Below are 23711 nucleotides of genomic sequence, written 5' to 3'. Positions count from 1 at the left end.
ATAACGAGAAAGCACTGGAAGCATCGTACTTGATTATTCATGACCTGGCTCTTGCTGGTAAATCTCACTCTTGCTTAAACTCTTATGAAACCACTATTAGTGAAAGTAGTGAAGAGCATGATGGACGAAAGAACTGCAAACTTGATCTCCAGTGTGCCCTTATCAGATAACACTGTGCGTAATTGAATACAGGATCTATCAAACGATGTTAAAATATAATAACTTCCCGTATCAGTCAAATGAAATTTTCGCTACAACTTCGAATCCACGGACGTTGCCGGATTAGCTGTGTTAATGACGTTTGTGCAGTACGAATTTTCAGGTTCTTTCATGAAAATATTTTGTTCTGCAACCTATTGCCATCCTCTACAAGCGGTACTGAAATTTCATTGAAAACTCAGTACCTTGGGACAATTGCATTGACTTGTGCATAGATGGCGCAAAGGCCATGGCAGGTCCTGTTGCTGGCGCTGTTACAAAGATCAAGAAAGTTAAAAAAAAAAAAAAACTGCACAAGTAGTCATTGTGTACTACACCAACACGTTCTCGCAACGAAAAAAATGCCAGCGTAATTAAAGCAGGTACTACACAACGCCATCAAAATAATCAATTTTGTTAAGACACGACCTTTGCAATGTAGTCTGTTCAGTATCCTGTGCTAAGATATGGCAAGTATAGGCTTACATAAGTCATTGTTATTACACATATGAGTCATTCCACGTCAAATCGCACAAATTTAACCTGGAATTGACTTTCATGTCTCTGATTTAGATAAAACAAATTTTGCACATTCTATGGATTGAAAAAATAAATACGTGTTTTATTATTGTTGCCTATATCGATTATTCATTCTGAAATAGTTCGCGCATCATTATTGTTAAACATGATTATTTCCACTAATAATCATCACAGAGATTTGCTCTTTGTTTCAATTTGAAGGTGACAGTACATACTTTGTTCTTCGCATAATAATATAAAAATATTTGTTTAACTTTTTTTTAAACATTTAAACACATAAAAATATGTTTTAATGGCAGCGACTTACTTCAAAATTACATAAAAAAATCCTTAAATACCTTGAAATTATTTTAACCACCCTTAAAAAATCAGAACGCTACTCTGAGCCGTTGAAGAATAAATAAATGATTCACCAAGCTGCGCGTCTTGAGTTCGCGGGCTGCATAAGTACTGTTGCAAGATGATGTGCAAGTGCAGCTCTGGATGAGAGTCGTGTGACCACTTTACACTGTTCTACAGTCAGAATAGCACTCTTTGACGTAATTTATGTAATATAGTACAGTATTTAAATATTGTTTTTGTAAAATATGTATACACATTAAGAAGGATAACTACAGTTTACACACACTGCACTTTTAAAACTAATCACCTACAACCAATTCTATTTAATGTCCACCACTTTATCCTCACTTTCAAGTGAATAGTTCTTTATTATGGCCTGAGATTGTGTCAGTGGAACAAAAGAATGAAGTTGTAAGATACCTCGTACCACTTTTGCTTGTTGGTACCTTGAGTAGAAAATATAGCTAAATTATTTGTATTCGCTAATGGTAAAAATTTAAAAGTAATATTATAAATGATATTATTAATTCCATCAAGCATTAATTTAACATTTTCATGATGAACATAGACACAAACTGAGTGCGTGCCACTTGTTCCAGGGAGTACACATTCCTCTGGTCTGAGCTTGAAAATTTTTGAAAATCAAATTTTGATACACGGATATTGCGCTTTGAAACATTAGTAAGTTTTCTTAAGATTACATAGTATTAATCTTTTCTGTTTGTGAACTTTCTTTCCATCTTCTTTAACTGAAACACAATTCTTTTTGCCAGCCATAACCCTCCTCACATCATCAGAATTATAAAATTGAACAACCTTCTCTACTATAAATGTTCCCAAACTTTTTCCAGATTTAGGATTAGGAGTAGCCAAAATCCCCTTTCCTGCTCCTACTTGTTTAGAAATTCATATCATATGAGTAGTGATATTAAAATGTTCTTGAATTTTACTGTAGGACCAACTTTCAAAAATTGTGTGTGTGTGCGTGCGTGCGTGCGTGCGTGCGTGCGTGTGTGTGGGCGCGCGCGCTCTCTCTGGATTTAACAATGAAGTCATCATCCTTCTTGCTTCCCAATATTTTGATGGAAGGTCCACAAATGTCCTAAGAGTTTCACAATTAGCCAGGTGCTGCATCTCATGTCCTCTTCTCTGGTGCACAGTAAGCATTTAGGTGAATTCAGTACTCCACTACGATGGAGGTGTTTACTGAGGCAATCATGACCAGTAATCAATCTAAACATGGCCACGGCAGATTTTCGAGGTAGATCAGGAATTAGTTTTGGATCTTTAAATGATTCTTTCGATTTTGAATTTTGATGTTTTGCCTGTTCGCTGTAACTTATTCTTTTTATGACTCGCTTTATTGATTCATATGGGAACTTGAAATTTGTTTTTAAGTTGATATAAGTTCCTTTCTTTGCTAACATATCTGCTTTCTCGTTACCGTTCAGTCCGCAGTGGGCCGGGATCCATTGGAAGACCACTTTTTTATTTAGCATTTGAATTTGTTTTACCATGCAATGAATTTCTTTTACTTTTTCCATTTTAGGGGATATAGTTGAGCTGATGGACTGGATTGCAGCTTTGGAGTCAGACCTTTCAAAAATTGTTAACATATGTATTTTGAGATTTCTGTCGTCTGTTCCATGAAAGAAGTTTATCAATTCCTGTATTATATCGAAATTATTTGAATTTTCAACTGAAGTTGCGTCTTCTGCAATATGAAATATTTTATGTTTAAGTGTATCTGTAACTTTCTGCATTTTTTGTTTTGGATTTTTTTTGATAATTTTGTCTCCTTTATTGGCGATTCTCAATCATCACTAAGCTCTCACACATCTTCAATATATTATTTTTAAAGTTATTTCTTAGTTGAAAGCAACCTGAAATCAGCGTAGTTCTATGTAAAATATAATAGATTATACTTTCTTTTTGCATTTTTAAAGTACCGATAAGCTGTTATAAAATAATTGTTTAAAAAGCGACCCTCTTAAACATCCCCATCAATAAATCAATTAATATAATATTCCATTTGTTCCCATTTCAAATGACACCAATACTCAACGTCTATGATGCATAGAATGTTAACAATGAGCATTTTCATACTGCGTTGTGCATGAATTTGTCATATAATTAAAAGAGTATAAATAGTAAAATATTAAAGTATGATCCCAGAAACAATTACAGACCTCTTATTTTGATCTGCAGGACATATTTTAGAAGATTTAAGCAAATACTAAATGGTCACGTTTCACATACAGGTATTTGATTTGGTATGCACACAACACAACACGATACCTACTCCGAAAGACTTAGGAATTATTTTTAGATAAATTAAAGGGAAACTGCTAAGTGTTGAAGGGACATTACGTGCTTTTAGAACTAGAAGTTATCTGTTTATTTACGTAAAGTAACACCGCACCACTGATAATGTATTACTCACTCTCGCTGCGGCTATCGCAGCTGCATGCTCCGGCGTGTGGTCTCACTCAATCCGACCCTTCCAACCCGAACACACCATCAGTAAATTATTTGCACAGCGACTTCTTATTCGAATAACGTTCTAAAACCAACGCAGTTCTACGTAAAACATTTCAAAGAATATAATTATATTTTTTCCCTTTTTAGAAGTAAGTCCCTGATATATAAAAACGTATTTTAAAAATATAACCCCCTAAAAGGGGCACATTTTATATTTTGATTGAACACTAAAAATTAGTATATAATACTGCAATTATTGCACTTTAAAATGATATACATACGAAATTTCTACGGTTTATAGAATCTTCAGTATAACCATTTTCATAATACATTGCATCCTAATTTACCGGAAAAGTAACATTTAATAAATGACTAAATAATTGTTTCAGCCCGAAAAAATTACACATGGGTTATTTAATTTAATCAATAGAATATATAAAAAAAAAATTGGAGCAAATACTAAGTTGTCATGTTTCGTAGGTGTTCAATTTGACATGGAATGACTCATATAAGTGCGATGGTTGTAGTGCGATACTTGAACTTCGAACGGAGGTTTCTACACTTTTGAATGAACAAAACAATTTGCTACCAGATTATTTGAATGATCAGGAATGGTTGTGCAATTTTTTTTTAAATTAACCAATTCAGCACAGTCATACAAGGTAAACGGAAGACTATATCGATGCTAATGACAAAATTGCCGCGTTGAAGAAAAAGATAGCGTACTACATAGAAAGCGTCGAGAATAAGGATCTGACATGTTTCTAATTTATTTGAAAGTTTATAGAAGGAAATAACACAACAATGAATAACTCATTCAAAGCAATAATAAAAGAACACCTTGACAATTTTCTTCAAAATATGAATTCATACTTGCCAAGGGACACACAGGAATCGATTCAAAAGAAATACGAGTGGATTGTAGATCCATTTCCAGTGAAGTCAAAACCTGCAGCTCTCACTGCTTCAGATATGAGGTCCTTATAAACATGGTTTTGGACAGCCACTGTCAGGCATCATTTAAAAGCATACCACTTCCGGAATTTTGGGCTCAGTTAGGGGAGGATCTTTTGATATTAAGTTCAAAATCTAAATTTCTCTTACTGCCCTTTGGTACTACTTACCTCTATGAATCGGCCTTTTCGAGGTACACGGATACAAAAACAAAATCGAGCTTATTTGGACGCAGAAGACGATATAAGTCTTCAAACTCACTTCTGTAACAATGGACAGTGACAAACTCTGGTGCAAGAAACAGGCACATTCTTCACATTAACTTCGAGTGTACATGCAACATAGTAACATTTTTTTTCAATACCTTAACTATTTATATCATTTTGTAGATTTAAATAACATTATCTCCAGTACTTTTTTACTATTGTTTCTTTTATTAATATATCTTTATTATTCATACTTTCATGTACATATTGTGTGTAATAAGCTTCATAGAACAAAGACGATATACTCTTTCATCGTATAAATACTAAAGATTTCTTGGGGCTCCACGAAGAACCTTTGCTTCAAAAACGGCTCCATGGCTGAAAAAGTTTGGGAACCGCTGCTCTAGAGCAAAGTTAAAAAGTAAAGTTGATAGTGCATCTCCTTGTTTTAGCCCACAGTGAATTGGAAACGCATCTGACAGAAATTGACCTATACAGAGTCTGCTGTACGTTTCTCTGAGACACATTTTAATTAATCGAACTAGTTTCTTGGGAATACCAAATTCAATAAGAATATCATATAATACTTCTCTCTTAACCGAGTCATATGCGTTTTTGAAATCTATGAATAACTGATGTACTGTACCCTTATATTCCCATTTTTTCTCCATTATCTGTCGAATACAAAAAATCTGATCAATAGTCTATCTATTTCGCCTAAAACTACACTGATGATCCCCAATAATTTCATCTACATATGGAGTTAATCTTCTCAAAAGAATATTGCACAACATTTTGTACGATGTCAACAAAAATGATATTCCTCGAAAGTTACTACAATTAGTCTTGTCCCCCTTCTTAAAGATAGATACGAATATGGACTCCTTCCATTGTTCTGGTACAATTTCCTTTTCCCAAATAGCAAGTACAAGCTTATAAATTTCGTAGATAATGCATTTCCACCCTCTTGTATTAATTCTGCTGAAATTTGGTCGATACCTGGAGACTTATAATTTTTCAGATTTTCTATGGCAATTCCGACTTCAGAAAGTGTGGGTTCGGGTATAAATGGCTCAGCAGTTTGTATTTCAATTTCGTCCTGATCATTTCTATTTGGCCTATGTATATTTAGTAGTTGCCCAAAATAGTTTTTCCATCTGTTCAGGATTGAATGAGAGTCTGCAAGCAAGTCACCATTCTCATCCTTGATCACGTTTATCCTTGCCTGATATCCATTCTTGAATTCCTTTATGCCCTTATATAAATCTCTAATGTTTTTATTTTTACTATTTGTTTCTACCTCATTCCGTTTTTCCTTCATGCAATCTCTCCTTTTATTCCCTACGATTTGCTTCTCTTCTGTTATTGAAATAATTATCTCTATTCGCCTCAACTGGATCCTGTAAGAATTTCAATTTTGCCTGTTTCCTTCTTTCTACTGCCATGCAACAATCTTCATCAAACCACGGTTTCTTTTTCTTAGTTTCATAATAACCTATGCTCTGTTCAGCTGCAATTTTGATATTATCTCGGATATTTTCCCACATGCTATTAACATCAATCTCTTCCTCAACTTCATCAGAACTTGCAAATACGGCAAACCTATTTGAAATTTCGACCTGATAATGTTGCTTAGTTTCCTCATTCTTTAATTTCGGAATATTGAATCTTCTAATATTAACTTGTTGCTCTACTCGCTTGGCTACTGATATTCTTTCTCTTAGTTCTCCAATTACCAAATAATGATCAGAATTACTGTCTGCCCCCCTGAAAGTTCGAATGTCTACTATACTAGTATGTCTTCTTTTATCTATCAAGATGTGATCTATCTGGTTATGTGTCAATCCATCTGGAGAAATCCAAGTATATTTATGTATATCCTTATGGGGGAATGTTGTACTTTTGACAATTAAAGTTTTTGACGTGGCAAAGTTGACTAACCCAACTCCATTATCATTACTAGTTACGTTTAGGCTCTCTTTTCCAATAGTCAGTTTAAATATATCCTCCCGTCCTACTTTAGCATTGAAATCCCCCAATAAAATTTTCATGTGATATCTAGATAACTGATCAATTATTATTATTATTATTATTATTATTATTATTATTATTATTATTATTATTATTATTATTATTATTATTTAATATGAGGTGGCACCTAATGTGAAAGGGACTTTCTGCTCCATAAAACGCAATTTAAATGCAACTTATTGCTACCAAAAACTTTATTACTGTATCCTTGACCTTAGATCCTACAGCAAAAAAAAAAAAAAAAAAAGTTATATGAAAAGATCTGGTTTAATTATTATTTTCGTTTTTCAAAATAAATGTAATGTATCATACTCTTGAAGGACAGAACAGTGCTCACATTTTTCTCCAAGAGTCTTCATTAACAAGTGTTTCATACAAGTAAGCCCGATTCTTCATAGCTGGAGCAGTCTTCATGCCACTACTGCCTACACCCAGTTTTCATCAAACGTTTTTCCTAATTCTGCACAGAGCATTAAATTTCTTCTGTTTATTTGGATGTCGAAGGTAGAGTTCGATCAGAAAGACGTTTTTTTTAGGCATGTTCATATTCTTATTAGCTTCCAGTAGTGCATTCTTGAATGAGATCCTGTCATAATTTCAGATTTCTTGCTTTTCCTGTATGTTTTCTCTCGTAGGTTGCTTTAGGAAGAGGGCGCAGTGTTTCCAGTGAAATTGACAAAACAACTGGCGAGTGATTTTATTCATTTGATTATCAAAGATTGTTATCACAAGAGGGTTTTTCATATTCCTGTAAGGAATTTGGCTTCTCTGTTATAGACGAAGGTTAAAAATCGTCCTATATGAAAATCTCTGGATTGAATAGGTAGATCCTAGTAGTTTGGAAAGAGGTCTTGCTTTTTCTGTTGTTATCATTTCATATGCAGCACAAAAGAGAGATGTTACATCTTTTTGTGTTATAAATCTTTCCAGAGTTGTTTACCATCCATTTTTCACATTCTGCCCTGTATACTGTTTTTAGTGGACCAAAGAACTCTTTGAATAATTTTTGAAGTCTGCTTCACAGGGAGCTTTACCTGAAAAGCTAGATTTGCATAATACTTGCATTACTGTAGGTACTTTAACAGAAAACCACAATTTCAAGTCACACAGAGTTTGTGTGCACTCGATGTGAGTTTCTGGCATCTTGTCAGCTCACTCGAGATATGTGGATATAAAGAGAAAAATTGAGACGGTGTTGGGTGAAGTTCCTGGGTAACTCAGTAGAGCGTTGGCGTGCTCAGCCAAAGGTTCCAGGATCGATACCCAGTGCTGGAACAATTTTTCCTTTGAAGTTATTCAAGTCTGCTTCACAGGGACCTTTATCCTAAAAGCTAGATTTGCAGAAGAACTCTTTGTCAAAAGGCTGCATCATGAATATGAATATTTACATGTATTAACTAGGAATGGGTTTTCACTTGGTGACAGTTACTGATAACAAAAAATATAAATAAAAGCAAAACAGATGACTAAATGTAAGAATAAAAATGGTCTACAAATATTAACACTTTCAATACATACCGTATCTAAATAATTATGTGTACAAATCTAAATGCTTAGCCAGTCACAATAAAAAACTTTGCTGTCTTGGCCTATATTTTAAGGAATAATTCTGATGTGACTGAGGGAGATCACAAAAAATGTTCAGATGGATATCAGAATTCCTTAGTCAAAGATTCATTGCCACTAAATTCAATAACTCACATATCAAGGTCTACCTTAGGGCGCTGTCCTCAGCACAACTTTATTCAATATTTATATAAATGACTTAACCCTCCCTATTAGAGGAATCAAACATGAAAATAGCACTATTTGCAGATGATATAGTTTTATGGACTTCCGGATCTTACAGACATAGAGACAAAATTCAAAATTCTGCTCTTAAAGCTCTAAATCAACTACAAGAATGGAATACATCAAATTTGATGACACTCAATTTAAGCAAAAGTAACTACCAAATATTTTTACTTGGTAAAAAAGTAAGTGAATTCAATATCCAATACAATGGCCAACACCTTCCTAGGACTTATGAATCCAAATATCTTGGAGTTATTTTCGATAGTAAGTTAACATGGAGCAACCATTTGAAATACATTTATGAAAAAGCTCGTAAAAGATTCTTCCTTCTAAAAAGACTAGTAGGAAAGAAATGGGGATGCTCTAGGAATACTTTGAACACTACATACAAAACGTTTATACAGCCAGTGCTGACATACTGCGGAGAAATTTTAATTACTACACCTTTCATAAACGAAATAGAATATGTTCAAAACCAAGCTCTCAGGCTCATTACTGGTGGAATCAAAACAACTCCAATAGATTCTATGAGATTCCTCACTAATATTAACAGCATAAAAATGACATAGAAGACAAAGCAATGATCCAATATCAAAAACTTATCAGATTACCAGGAAACAATTGGCATTCATACAGTCCTCTCTGTAGATTGAAAACTCAAAAAAGTTTCATATCCATGGTTCAAGAATTAAAACAGAAAATCAATATCCCGAATTTAAAAGAAAACTTACAAATTAAACCATACCCTTTAACTCTATTAAATATAGAATATAATCCAAATTTAACAGAAGAAATACTGAAATCAGAAGTAAGCATTCAAATAATGAAACAATTGTCTTTAGAGACAATTAATATTAGGTACCCTCCACAAAACTGGCTTCGTTTATACACCAACGAATCCTTGATCTCCAGAGAACAAGGTGCCGGTGCAGGTGTTACATGCTGTCTCTTCTCACTTTATAGATCTCTTGGATATGGAACAACAAGTTTTGATGGAGAAATCATTGCAATAAGTGAAAGTCTCAGGAATCTTCTATGTCACATCAATAAATTTAAGAATGCGGTTATATTGTCAGACTCCAAAGCAGCTATTCTATCAATAGTCTCTAAACACACACCTTCATCTCAAACAGGAGATATAACTAAAATGCTCTCTCAATTAATATCACTCAATAAAAGAATTGTATTCTAATGGATCCCATCCCATTGTGGAATCCTGGGAAACGAGAATGCGGATGCTTTAGCAAAGAAGGGCAGCACTGATACTTACAGACCTGTTACTTAATCTACATATTACTCTGTGAAAAGATTTATTAAATCTTAATACCTAGGCTTCAACAAACAAAATTTGATAACACAAGGTCAAGGGAAGGAATGGAATTCTCTGCATCATAATCCACAGTTAATTTCCGATTTACCACGAAAATCGTCTGTAGCTGCATTTAAATTGGCAATAGGCCATGATTGTTTGGCCTAACACCTGCATAAAATTAGAATATATCAGTCCCCTAACTGCCCATTGTGCAACTCAAACCAAAAAATGGATTCGGAACACCTCAAAATCTGTGCTTCAGTGGCTGACCATGATAATATCTTTGAAAAATATTGGAGTGCAAGAGGTCAAATGACTTTATTGTCAAACGCCTGACATTAGAAAACAACAACTTCATTCAGGATTGCTGGTCTCAGGAGATCGAACCCCAGACCTTCTGAATAGTGTTGCCCCAAACGAGAACATTTGACTCCCGGGCACGGACTGCACAGACAATATTAAACCATAATCCGCTCCTATAAATTCTGACATCACCAGTCGCAGTATTAGTTGCCCCTTGCCTCTCAGTCTGAAGAATTCTTCATCTATTGATGCCGGCCATGAAAGCCTACATTCTAAGATTTCCCAAGAGTGTTTCAAAATTTTCTTTATTTCATAATTGTGCACTCCCAATATCACAGTACACTATATAAGAAGTTATTTTACAGTAAATTGATAATAGGCCTAAAAATCTTCAAGGAAGAAAAACATGCATAGTGAATCCCAATATTAGAAATGTTTCATAATGTCTTCCATAAAATTAGTAACTTATTTATCATTTCTTACATTGTTAGCTAATCTTAAATTAAAAATTCCATTAGGTAAATGCAACTTTATGTATCTGTTTTTACAAATTGTTTAAATGAACGAGTTCTTTTTTACGATATTGACAAGAATGGAGTGATTTCGAAAAGGGTTTTGAAATATGTTGCACACAATGCAACAGATGAATTACTAATAAATTAAATATAAAATAATTAGCAATGTGTAATGGTGGCTTGTGAATATGTTCCCTAAACTCTTTCTATAGACAAGTTATTTCATCTGTCCTAACTTCTGTTCCATAATGTTGCCCTATAACTTTGGTTCCATGTCGAATGTTATTCCACAGTTTTAAAACTTGAAATAAAATACTATACACACAGCTTTTCACCTAGGCTGGAAAACAGTTTGTGTGATGGCATTTTAAGACATCTCAACATCATATTCAAAAACTCTCGAATACACGCATAAAACTCCTAATTGTAATGTGCTGGTGTTTATTAGTGATTCAGTTTTTACCAAAGTGCTCTACTTTTTTTTCCGGCCATTGTATATGAGAAGTAAGCATGTTAGAGTATTATGCCTAGGTCTGTAACACATTTTGTTCTGGACATCATGTCTTATTTTAAGAAACAACTGAATTTTATAAATGCGGTTTGCTTTGGACATCTGATTTAATTTATTGTCTTTTGACTATCTCATAATGTCCCCAGCATCTTTCTGAACCGTTCTAATAAATTTATATCTCTGATTTTATGATAATTTGAATATTACTAGGTTATTATATAGTTAGTGATTGAGAAATTTGATATTTTATTAAACTTGAAGTACATACAAAAATAATAAAAACTTGCTTCATCAGAAAGGTCACATTATCATAGTATTTTATTAACAGGGGTGGAATTACCAGATCTTGGTGGGCGTGTGATGTTTCCACCACAAGCAATTAAAATTGATGAGAAAACATCTGAAGCACAAGCCGCTACTCTGCATGACTGGACAAGCCTTCACCCAAATACTCAACAACAATTGCTAAATATCATTGAGCAAGATACTTTCACAAGGTGAGTGTCGATTGCGATTTTCCTTTCTTATTTCTAAAAAAGTATAGGCTATTTTATATTTTAGTCATTTTTCTGTTGATTTTCGAAATCAGTAAGTCGGATGTTTGATTTTTTATGTTGTATTTTATAAAGAAATAAATTCCTGCTGTATCTTTTATATTTTATATTTCATTTCTTATGCCCTACATGATGATCAATAACTAATTTGAATGCCTCTGTTAGAGTGTAAGTTCCTTCAGACACAAAAAGTGGCATATAGGTAACCGAGACGTAAACTGAGATAACTATGCATAATTAGTACTAAATAAAAAACATGGGTGCATACTGTATACAATATATAAAAATACTTCCAAAGTTGCCAACCTCTGTTGCAATGCTTTCTGCAAGACTTCAATTTATTGAGGCTTGCGAAAGAAAATATCATTTTTAAGATTATGACCTCTTCCATTTGGTTGCTAACTGATGGGGCTGACTCAGTTACTGGTGGCTCAACATAAGCAATAACCAGCATGGCATTATCAGCTGATCAGCTGATGTTCAAACTGAAGGTAAGCAATCATGCCTATATCTAGCCTATCTCTTACCCATAAAAAACTATACCTGCTTCTATAGCAGATACTGTCCAATGTTTACCCAAATTATAAACTTAGTTGATATCACTATTATTAAAAAAACAATAGGGTCATTCCATTGTGCCAAGAGTAACATTTGTAGACTGATTTTTTATGCTGTACATAAATAAACTAGGAGTCATTCCATGTCACTTCGAACAGTTTTAAGAGGAAAATGACCTTCATGCCACCAATTTTTATTAAACTTTTTTAGACATTCGATGAGTAAAGATACACACAGTTGTTTTTGTCCCCAAATTCTTCTAATTTAATGGTTACAAGATATGTAAATTTGCATATGTCCCATAACTTTAATATCTAAAATTCTAATTGTTGTAGGAACACAATTTGTTTTAGGCTCATTTTAAATCTAATTAAACACGCTTTCCCCACACACACACACACAGCATTAGAACAGATAAAGTGTAGCAGATTGTAAATTATAATTTTATTCTAAAATTTTTAATTTAAGAAATTTGGCTACTCCAAAACAATATGAAAGAACTATAGTTGCGAAATCCATTTAATTTTTCGTATGTGTGCAAAATTTCAGGATGGAACTCAAAGAAATTCATATAAAATTAATTGACTTACCCAACAAAATGTTTGTTATTCAGCCTCTGTGCTGTGCATGTGTTGTAGCAGTGGCGCAATGTATAGATGAACATCAATCACAGGACAGTACATTGACACGTGTCTCTTGCATTAAACTAATATCATATACAGGAAAATTAATTGTACACAACCAGTACAGAATACTACTACTTTCTCTATATGTGGGACAGAATATTGTTTTATTACTGCTTTGTTAGTTGAACATGGGATAAATGAAGTATTCGTAGGGTTTCATGTCTTAGTTTAGTTTTCTCATGTCGTTCATTTAAAAGTTCATATTTTATTTGATAATCTTCATTGCTAAAGAATTTAAAGGAAATGCCACTAATATTCGTCACAGCCTGTTGAACAAATTCTTGAATGTTGTTATGGGTTCTTGAAGTGGTTGAAGACTCACTCTTGTAGCAAGCCTTTTAGTGCTTGTCATCACAAGGGCCATCATTGTGTGATGTTGCAAAAAATTGCCACTCTGCAGATACTCCAAAATCTCTTTCATGGTATAATGTGTTTATAAAATTCTTTCTGATATACTGTGCACTCGTTCTGTTAGGAAAATAAATTATTTTATTCACAGTCCCTAACTTACTTCCTCTTTCAGAAACATGATTTAATGAGTTTGAAATAGATTACAAATGGATGGATGCACTGTGGCCTGATCATTATTCCAGTGAAACCTTGCACAGAATCTTGAATGACGAAGGCATAATTTTCCGAAAAATCACATATAGCTAGGTATTCCTCTTCCTTTAGGTTTTCTTTTCGTTCAATGAAAAATTTAGCTTTCAACTGTGAAATGTATGGAGTGTAAGGGACAACTTTTCTAAAAACATCCTCAAATTGTCATTCTGTAATTTCAAATTTGTTTTATCAACTGCCATCCATTGCTTGTAAGTAATTTTCTCAGTAATGTTTTCTTCATAAATATCTTGCAAGTTATTAAATAAGACTCCTGGATTTGGGCAATTGGGACATTTTCTAAAATAACAATCAGGTGAAGAAGGATTACACATTATTCATGAGAGGAAATGTTTGGAATTTGTAATGGGATGTTAATATTTGGGGATGATAATGTTTGTAGTTGTAGTAGCAGTTACAGCAGCAGTAGTATTTGTAACTATAACCAAAGCAAAGATTAAGAATATATTATGTGGATACAGTGCAATGCAGGTCTTTTGAAAACAAATTACGGCTAAGAGGTCGAGATTATAACTACCATATTAACCATATCAGCCCGGTTAGTGACTTAAAATATTAAGAAATACTTAAGAATTTGAGAAAAAATAATGAACTTTAAAAATATTGTGAATTTTATTAGTAACAACAATGTACTGTTAATCTTAACTAATATTTACAAAGCACTATTTACAAATCAGAACTACCAGTTCTCAGTTCACAGTTCTTCTATCTCAGTCACTCGAGTTCACAGTATCTCGAACCACAGACCTTCAGAAACAGTTCACTGTACTCGAACTCGGGTCCCTCCAACTGCGGTCCACTGCACTCGAACTCAGGTCCCTCCAACTGCGGTCCACTGCACTCGAACTCAGGCCTTCGGATGCTGACGCAGATGCGGACGCACACTCGAGTCGAACTCCGGCACACAAGTCTGGCTTGCTTGCTCTGGCTTACTCACTGACTTAATAACTGAAAACTGCAAACTGGAAAACTGCTGTCGTTCCTTCGCGTCCGTAATTTATAGCAACAGCGACGTAGCCTCGAAGGCTCCACGCGTCTCTAGAGATGGCACTCCAGAAAAATCCCGAGCCCTCTCCTCTCTACCAGCACCAGATGCTCGCGCACTCCCGCTCCACTCTCTCGCCGCGTTGGCCCTTTTCCCCTCTCCGCCACGCGCCATCCCAAGTGCTCCGCGCGATCTTCTCTCTTGCGGGACGCTGGTCGTGAGTTCGAATCTCACGTCGCTGTCACATTGCTCCCTCCTTAGGACTGCTCGTCCCGGGCAGTCCCTTGGTAGGCTGCTAATTGGTCCAGATGCACCACCATCATCTTCCCTCGAGGTTGTCGCTGGATGCGGTACACCACGTCGTTGATCCGGGTCACCACGCGGTATGGTCCATCCCAGGCACGCTGCAGCTTTGGTGATTTCCCTTTGGTCCTGGTAGGTCGATACAGCCACACTAGGTCGCCCTCCTGGAATCCTGCAGAGTTGGCTAATCTGTCGTAGCGCACCTTCATCCTGTCGCTGGCCATCTTGAGGTGCTCTCTGGCCAGTTGGTGAACTCCATTCAACTTCTCGGTGAGTTCTGCCACATAGTCAGTTGCTGGCTGGTCGGCGCTGGGTGGCGTGCCAAACAGCAGATCACAGGGCAGGCGCAGCTCTCTCCCGAAGACCATGTTTGCCGGTGTCATCCCTGTTGTATCGTGGACCGAAGCTCTGTAGGCCAAGAGGAACAGTGGGACTCTGGCATCCCAGTCTCGTTGATGGTTGGACACCACCTTCCGCAGATGCTCTTCCAAGGTTTTGATGTAGCGTTCCACCATACCATCGGACTGTGGGTGGAGGGGAGTGGTCCTGGTTTTATGCACCCCCAGACGCTCGAACAATTCTCCCATCAGGTTGGATTCGAAGTTGCGCCCCTGATCGCTATGCAATTCCCGGGGCACCCCGAATCGGCAGATGAAGTTGTCAAGCAGCGCGTCGGCCACCGTCGAAGCCTCTTGGTTGGGAATCGCGTACACCTCTGGCCATTTTGTGAAGTAATCCATGGCGACTAGCAGGTAGCGGTTCCCGCGATCCGTGACCGGGAACGGTCCAGCAACGTCGATGGCGATCCTCTCAAAAGGAGCTCCCACGTTGTACTGCTGCATGGCTCCCCTGCTGCGTGTCCTTGGTCCGCGACTGGCTGCACAGTTGTCGCATCTTCGGCACCATTGTTCCGTGTCGGTTCTCTGATGCAACCAATAGAACCTCTGCCTTAACTTGTCCAGCGTCCTGTTGGCTCCCAGGTGGCCTCCAGTCACTCCAGCATGAGTCTCCTCCAGCACTTCCTTCACCTTGCTCCTGGGCAGGACAAGTTGTTCTATGCGGGTCCTTCCATCGGCCGACTCCCAAATCCTCTTCAGGATACCGTCCTTGACAGTGAAGGATTCCCACTGGGCCCAGTAGCTCTTGTAAGTGGTGCTACGGTTGGTGATATCGGCCCATACTGGTCTCTGGCCGGACTCCACATCACGCAGTAGCTGTCCAATGTTTGGGTCCTCCAGCTGCTCCCTCCTTATGGCGGCGTTATCCCATCCTGGGCTCGGCTGGGCGGCAATTGCTCTTACTGCGTGGGCGCCATCCCGCTCTTCTACTTTCAGGCAGTGTTTGCAGCCATCCGGGCACGGACGTCGTGACAGGGCATCAGCGTTGGAATGTTTCTTCCCTTGTCGGTGTTCAGAGGTGAAGTTGTACTCCTGCAGACGTTGAACCCAACGGGCGGTCTGCCCCTCCAGATTCTTGAAGCCCAATAGCCAGGTGAGTGCAGAATGGTCTGTCCTCAGATGGAATTCCTGGCCATACAAATATTTGTGGAAGTGCTTCAGGGCTTCCACAATGGCAAGAAGTTCTCTACGCGTCACACAGTAGTTTCTCTCAGCCTTGGATAGTGTTCGGCTGAAGTAGGCAATCACCCTCTCTTGCCCGTCCTGTTCCTGAGAGAGTACTCCGCCGATGCCTACGTTGCTAGCGTCCGTGTCGAGCGTGAACTTCCTTCCAGGGATGAGATATCCCAGTACAGGAGCAGTGCAGAGCGCCTCTTTCAGCGACTGGAAGGATGACTCCGCCTCGTCTGTCCACTGGAATTGTCGTTTCTCCTCGGTCAGCTGGGTTAGAGGCTTAGCGATGTTGGCGTACCCAGCTACGAACCTTCTGTAATAAGTGCAGAGGCCGAGAAAGCGGCGCAGCTCCTGCTTGTCCCTCGGTCTCGGCCATCCTCTGACGGCTTGTAGCTTCTCCGGGTCCGTGGCCACTCCGTTGGTCCCTACTACGTGTCCCAAGTAGTTGACCTTCTTCTGGAATAGATGACATTTCTTCGGGTTCAACTTCAGTCTGGCTTGTCGCAGTCTCTCGAACACTTTCCTCAGGTTCAACAGCTGTTCGCCGAAAGTCTTGCCCACCACGATGATGTCATCAAGGTACAGCAAACAGGTGTCGTATGTCAGGCCTCTCATTACGGACTCCATTAGTCTCTGGAATGTAGCCGGGGCGTTGCAGAGGCCGAACGGCATAACGGTGAACTGCCATAGTCCCTGGCCTGTAGAGAATGCCGTTTTCTCCTTATCCTCCGGATGTAGCGCCACCTGCCAGTATCCTGACTTGAGATCCAACGTCGAGAACCACTCTGCTCCGGCCAGGGTGTCCAAGGTGTCGTCAATTCGTGGAAGGGGAAAGCAGTCCTTCTTGGTGACGTCATTCAGTCTTCTGTAGTCCACGCAGAAGCGCAGGTCCCCATTCTTCTTCTTCACCAGCACCACAGGTGATGACCAAGGGCTGTCGGATTCCTCGATGACCCCTCTTGCTTTCATGTCCTCCAGTTGGTTGTCAATCTCCCTCTGTTTAGCTAGAGGGACGCGTCGAGGAGGTTGTCTCATTGGGCGAGCATTTCCGGTGTCGATGCGGTGCTGAACTTTCTCCGTTCTCCCGTAGTCATTTTCAGACAGACTGAACACGTGCTGAAATTCTGTCAGTAGATCGTGGACTTGTCTTCTTTCTCTTTTGCTTAAATTCGCCGGCAATTCTCGAGCCAGCTCTTTCAGTGATGGGTCTAGATCTGGACGTGTTCGGTGACACTCCTCGTTTTCTGCCAGAGACGTCACAGACACCACCGGCTCGACGTTACCTAGTACAGTTCCACTAGGCACCTCCTTGTCCCGATTGGTGACATTCAGGACCCTCACCGGTACCACCTTCTGATTCGGGAGTAAGGATCTGGCCACATAAACCCCATCTATCGGAGTTGTTTGCGAATCGAGGAGCAGGTTTCTCTTAGGTTTTCCGTCCAGTCTTGCCGTCACCACCATCTCGCAGCCTGCTGGGATTGTCACTTGATTCTCCAAGGTGAGTCTGCTGGCCATGGGTTGGTCTTCGACGTCTCTCAGGAACACTTCATCCTGACCAAAACGCAGGATACGGCGCCGGACGTCCACCGTTGCATCGAAAATCCGCATGGCGTCGAGTCCCAGGATGACGTCTTCAGTGATGTTGGCGACGAACACCCACATCTCCAGTCTCCTCTTTCCCAATGTCAGATCCAGGAAAACCTCCTTTTGGATGGGCAGGTTCTCGCCTGAGGCAGTACGTAGCTCATACCGGCGCAGCGGCGTCCTCCCAGGTAGTCCACGCACGACTTCTGGTCTGGCGATAGTGAGCGACGCCCCGGTGTCTACCAGTACTCTACATGGGCGGCCTCTTATCCATCCGTCAGCAATCAGCCCATCGTCGCATCTTCCCTCGTCTTCGTCGCTCGGGTGATTTCGGTTGACGCTCCTCGACGTCGGCCGCCGCGACGCTCCTAATCCGGTGCGATGCCGAGACGTTCGCAGTCAACTTGGCTGCCTCCATCCTGAGGGCCGCCGCCAGAGCTGCGTTGATGGTGCGATGCTCTGCTAAGAGTAGCTGTTGTCTTATTTCCGGGTCTCGGACTCCGCTGCCGAAGGTGTAGGCCGCCTCTCCAGCGATGAAATCATTAGGTAGGCCCCTGAGGGCCTTATGGGCCAGTTGTTCCACCGCCATCGCGAATTCTTGTAGGGACTCGCCTGACTGTTGGACCCTCGTTTTTAGTTGGGTCCTAAATGCTGCAGCAAGTTGATGGTCACCATAACGTCCCTCCAGGGCCGCCATTATCTCAGCGGCTGTCCCATCTTCTGGAACGCTGTGAAGAATCTCCGACGCCTGTCCTTGAAGCGCGGTCAGCAGCTGAGTAGTCTTCTCCGCTGGTGTCCACCCATTATGTGCTGCGGTGGCCTCGAACTGGCGACGGAATATCGCCCAAGACGTCGTACCGTCGAACTTTGGCGTCTTGACGTTGTGATGTCTGGCTGAAGGCGATGATTCCGCAGGGCCACTATATGGAGTCCTCAACTCTGTGGCCGTTTCTTGCATGGCACGTCGAACCTCCTCGGCAACTATCTGTTTCTGTTCTCTAGCCTGGCGATCCACCAACGCGAGGATGTGCTTGTTTTCTTCAGCATGTCGGTCCATCAACGTGAGTATGTGCTTGTTTTCCTCGGCGTGTTTTTCCATCACCTCACTCGTCTTGTCCAGCAACTCGCTCGTCTGCTCTTGACGACGCTCGAGATCGCGGATTTTGCCGTCGAAATGGTCTACCTCCTGTCTCAATTCGGTTACTGTCTCGTTTATAGTTGTAAAATTCTTGTTTAGGTTGTCAAGGTCGGCTTTGAGTTCGTCTTTCACGATGGCGACAATTCCATCTACGTGGGCTGAAACGCTTTCAATTTGCGTAGTGACGTCATCTTTCACTCCGCTTATGTCGCCTTTCACTCCGCTTATGTCACTTTTCATCTCCGTTTTCACTTCACTTATGTCGCCTTTCACTTCACTTATGTCGCCTTTCACTTCACTTATGTCACTTTTCATCTCCGTTTTCACTTCACTTATGTCGCCTTTCACTTCACTTGTGTCGCCTTTCACTTCACTTATGTCACTTTTCATCTCCGTTTTCACTTCACTTATATCGTTCTTCAACTCACTGATGTGCTTGTTCATTTCGTCTTTCATTTCTGCTTTCATTTCCGCGATGGCTTGCAGGATCTGCTGTAGGTTCTCCATTGTCGACAATGTCCCGGTTCTGACACCAATGTGAATTTTATTAGTAACAACAATGTACTGTTAATCTTAACTAATATTTACAAAGCACTATTTACAAATCAGAACTACCAGTTCTCAGTTCACAGTTCTTCTATCTCAGTCACTCGAGTTCACAGTATCTCGAACCACAGACCTTCAGAGACAGTTCACTGTACTCGAACTCGGGTCCCTCCAACTGCGGTCCACTGCACTCGAACTCAGGTCCCTCCAACTGCGGTCCACTGCACTCGAACTCAGGCCTTCGGATGCTGACGCAGATGCGGACGCACACTCGAGTCGAACTCCGGCACACAAGTCTGGCTTGCTTGCTCTGGCTTACTCACTGACTTAATAACTGAAAACTGCAAACTGGAAAACTGCTGTCGTTCCTTCGCGTCCGTAATTTATAGCAACAGCGACGTAGCCTCGAAGGCTCCACGCGTCTCTAGAGATGGCACTCCAGAAAAATCCCGAGCCCTCTCCTCTCTACCAGCACCAGATGCGCGCGCACTCCCGCTCCACTCTCTCGCCGCGTTGGCCCTTTTCCCCTCTCCGCCGCGTGCCATCCCAAGTGCTCCGCGCGATCTTCTCTCTTGCGGGACGCTGGTCGTGAGTTCGAATCTCACGTCGCTGTCACAATATGTTCAGTGCATCTCATATCATATCATGCTATAAATTTTTTATAGTCAAGTTCATCTCAGTTTACAGTATGGAAAATACTTCATTTTGGGGCAAATAGGGAGGGAGTATGCCATGTGATATATCCTGTAAGATTTTCCCTAAAAAATCTTGCTCCCACCCCCCAAACAAAAACTGAAATGACGCCCATATTTGTGTTTATGTTTACACCACTGCTAATCCCAAGGAAATCTGCATTTGCGTCTAAAGACTTCATATTCTCTACACTACATAGTATAGCTCTGAATATAGATACAGGACCAATAGCCACATGCTTTACACTGTGTGACTGTAACACAGACCTTTATTCCAACTAATGTTTCTGTCTTTCAGCTAGAAGAATACAATTCACTCTCACATGTCAGCCTGTTGGGCATTTTATATTACCTCTTAACTCATCATATGAACATTGTGCCACTGTCACACGTCTGTGACTCAGTACATGAGGGTTGCCCACTAAAGGCAAACTAAGAGGTGGAATTTAAACTGAGAGGATTCAATCTGGCATCGGAACTGAAATCCAGTGTGTCTTAGGCCCGGTTTTATAAATACGGCTAATCTAAAGATTATGTTAAACCTAAGTTAAACCTAACCGTGCGTTTAACTCAACGTGCCATATTACAGAGTCTCAGTTAATTTAAACCGTAGTGGATACGATTGGTATTACTGCTAGGAAAGAAAAGAAGAACATCGCAACTGTGTAATCGTATTATTGATTTAAAATAGCCAATGCTCGTGGAGAATCTTCATTAAGAAACATCTTTGTTCTTCGATATCAGAGAGAGTATCATAAAAAAACCTAAAGAAGACCAATATCGCGTACTTCAGTATGCTTGTCAGACTTAACCTCAAATAGTTTCTTAACACTGGCTACCAATGTTATACTCCCAAACACAATGCAACCAAACTAAACCTTGCATGACCATCCGCGACATAACTCCATACAGAATCAACTGAGTAATGAAGTAATAATATTAGTGTGCGTACTTTATGTGTTTTCTAGAATATTTACGAAACAGTATTCAGTAAAACAATAAAATTATTTTTACTAGTCTAGTAAAATTTGGTAATATTATTATGTGTTTATAAGTCAGGCCCCATATAAATCTTACCAGGAGGCTGTCTGTCACACACAGTACAATGCGCAATAGGTTTATAGTTGATTTACGGACATCTCCGAAATCTTCCATCGTTTTCAGTATGTCTACTACCAGAGGAAAAATAGCGCAGCAAAACTAGTAACTGATGCAGAGATTCAACAGAGTGTTTTCAAAAATAAAAAAAGAAATCATTTATCTTTTCAAATAATCTTTAAACAGAAACCCTAAAACACATATTTTTGCACTTTTTTTTCATTTTTCTGTTGCATGTTGTATCCGAGTTTCAATTTTCCGAAACAAGGTTAGGACTATAAGCCTAATTCTGAAGGTTAGGATTGTCTGCTTCGAAAGCCTCAATCTGTTTTAAAACTTATGTTCATTTGTGTATATGTCAAAGTGGTGTACTCTATTTCGAAAAATTCTTGGTCGCTGTGGTCGTTCAGTAGTATTGATCACTCACATATCGTCACCCATAAGTTCTTGGAAAACATCTGCAATATCCATTTGTATTGCGGGAACCGCCATCTTGCACTCTTGAGCCTTGAACTTCAGTTTAAACGGCAGAAAACTGGCGATCAAGTTAAACTCAAGTTAACTCAAGATTATCTGGTAGTTAAGGTTTATAATACGAAGCAGAACGAGAAACTTCAGTTTAAACTGAATGTAAGGTTTAAAAGGCGTTGATAATACCGGCCCTTAGTGGATAAAGCGTCAGCATGTAGAGCTGAAAACCAGGGTTCGAGTCCCGGTGCCGGAGAGAAATTTTCTTCACTCCACCCATCCTTCATTATATGATAACGCAGAATTTCTGCATGGAAATATCATATGTACTTCGGTACATCACAATAATATGATATGCGTAAATAATCACTTAGTGATTAAAGAGTGTGCTCATTCCATCGGATCTCGGCCACTCAGTCACTCATAATGAGTGCACCTCTGCACATATTATATTGGACATTGTGCCACTGTTACAAATCTGTGACACAGTGCATGAAGGTTGGCCACTAGTGGAACTTAAATTGAGAGAATTCAATCCAGCATCGGAACTGGAATCCGGTGTGGCTTAGTGGATAAAGCATCAGTAGGCAGAGCTGAAAATCAAGGTTCGAGTCCTGGTGTTGGAGAGAATTTTTCTCCGCTCCAGCTATCCATCATCTGATAGAAAATTTTTCTATATCAGCTTTTGCTATAACAAACCAAACAGAGCATCTTTTTGCAACTAATGCCTGTCCTTCTCTTTCTACAAAATCTGAAACAATTACCTCGGTTAACAACGGTATTCCATTCTGAAATCAGAATAAACTATGTAACCCTTGTGGTTTTACATATATTTATATATATTTCAACAAATGAAGTCTAAATAAACATGTTTTTCTTTGTTAATTAATAGTGAATTAATATTGAAATTATTCATATTTTAGTGGCTTAACAACAAACAAACGATTTTAATTTAATTTTATAAAAAGGGACAAATATGGGTTAATTTTTCATTTAAGACCAAAGTAAACATGTTAGGCAACATGTTGGTTAAATAAACAATACCTGGCAACATCGACCAATTTTTTAATATCTGTATAAAGAATAAACTTCATAATATCAAAATACAATTATACATTCTATAATAATAATAATAATAATATTATTATTATATTCGCTGACAGATTAAATATTTCAGTGGATCAAAATAGCTATAATATATTATAAATGCCAAAACTTAGTTTTACACAATCAATAATAATACTTGTCTCTTAATTCGCAGCAAGACCACAAAAGCAATATTTTAAGTGTTATGAAAAACACATAACCATAACACTGAAACCGCGACACTTCATTCACTCACTTTACAGGCTCAATAACAAATGAGTAAAAGGAGTTTTGCTAAGAGGGTGATAGTGTTATGTCTGTCAGACGATACGAAATGACGGAAACTGAAGTAAACACTATAAAACTAAAAATTAAATTAAGATTGGGTGCCTCTAGGAAGCACTGTGCAGTGTCCTGAATGAGGGTGTGACAGAGCCATAAAGGACTTTTTCCAGTTGTCCATGTTAATCATTCGATATGCTCTAGTTTAGCTTGTGCTTTAAGGAATATATTACACTGTTTTCACACTAAAAGTATACAGAAATAACAGCTTATATCGTAACTTGGATAAGGTTTGTTAAATAAATTTCTTCTGCATTGTGTAGAGTAACTGAAAAAGTTTTTATTTCCA

The 23711-nt window shown here is 39.0% G+C and overlaps 2 protein-coding genes across 13 annotated transcripts in view; one reads left to right on the top strand and one right to left on the bottom strand.

Annotated features, from left to right (window-relative positions):
• Pi3K68D (phosphatidylinositol-4-phosphate 3-kinase catalytic subunit Pi3K68D) overlaps positions 1 to 23711 on the top strand; it is a 987208-nt gene that overhangs the window by 532662 nt on the left and 430835 nt on the right. For all 12 annotated transcript variants that reach the window (XR_011333110.1, XM_069831124.1, XM_069831122.1 and 9 more), the window contains one exon: positions 11516 to 11684. Coding sequence is in view for 11 of the 12 variants with exons in the window: in XM_069831124.1 (XP_069687225.1) it covers positions 11516 to 11684 (169 nt within the window). In the remaining variant the exon portion in view is untranslated. The remainder of the gene's footprint in view (positions 1 to 11515; positions 11685 to 23711) is intronic.
• Positions 18315 to 19712, bottom strand: LOC138703327 (TATA element modulatory factor-like). The gene is made up of 2 exons (XM_069831128.1): positions 19499 to 19712; positions 18315 to 19456 (listed from the first exon to the last, which is right to left on the bottom strand). The coding sequence occupies exons 1-2, from the start codon at positions 19695 to 19697 to the stop codon at positions 18330 to 18332; spliced, it is 1326 nt and encodes a 441-aa protein (XP_069687229.1). The 5' UTR covers positions 19698 to 19712; the 3' UTR covers positions 18315 to 18329.

This window comes from Periplaneta americana, chromosome 7, assembly GCF_040183065.1.
Source record: "Periplaneta americana isolate PAMFEO1 chromosome 7, P.americana_PAMFEO1_priV1, whole genome shotgun sequence".
Lineage (NCBI taxonomy): Eukaryota > Metazoa > Arthropoda > Insecta > Blattodea > Blattidae > Periplaneta > Periplaneta americana.
This window is presented reverse-complemented; position numbering and strand designations above follow the sequence as displayed.

Excerpts from the sequence above, each read along its gene's own strand:
- LOC138703327 (XM_069831128.1), bottom strand. The coding sequence starts at position 19,697 with ATGGAGAACCTACAGCAGATCCTGCAAGCCATCGCGGAAATGAAAGCA. Across the intron at positions 19,457-19,498 it reads AGTGAAAACGGAGATGAAAA|GCGACATAAGTGAAGTGAAA; the intron begins GTGACATAAGTG and ends GTGAAGTGAAAG.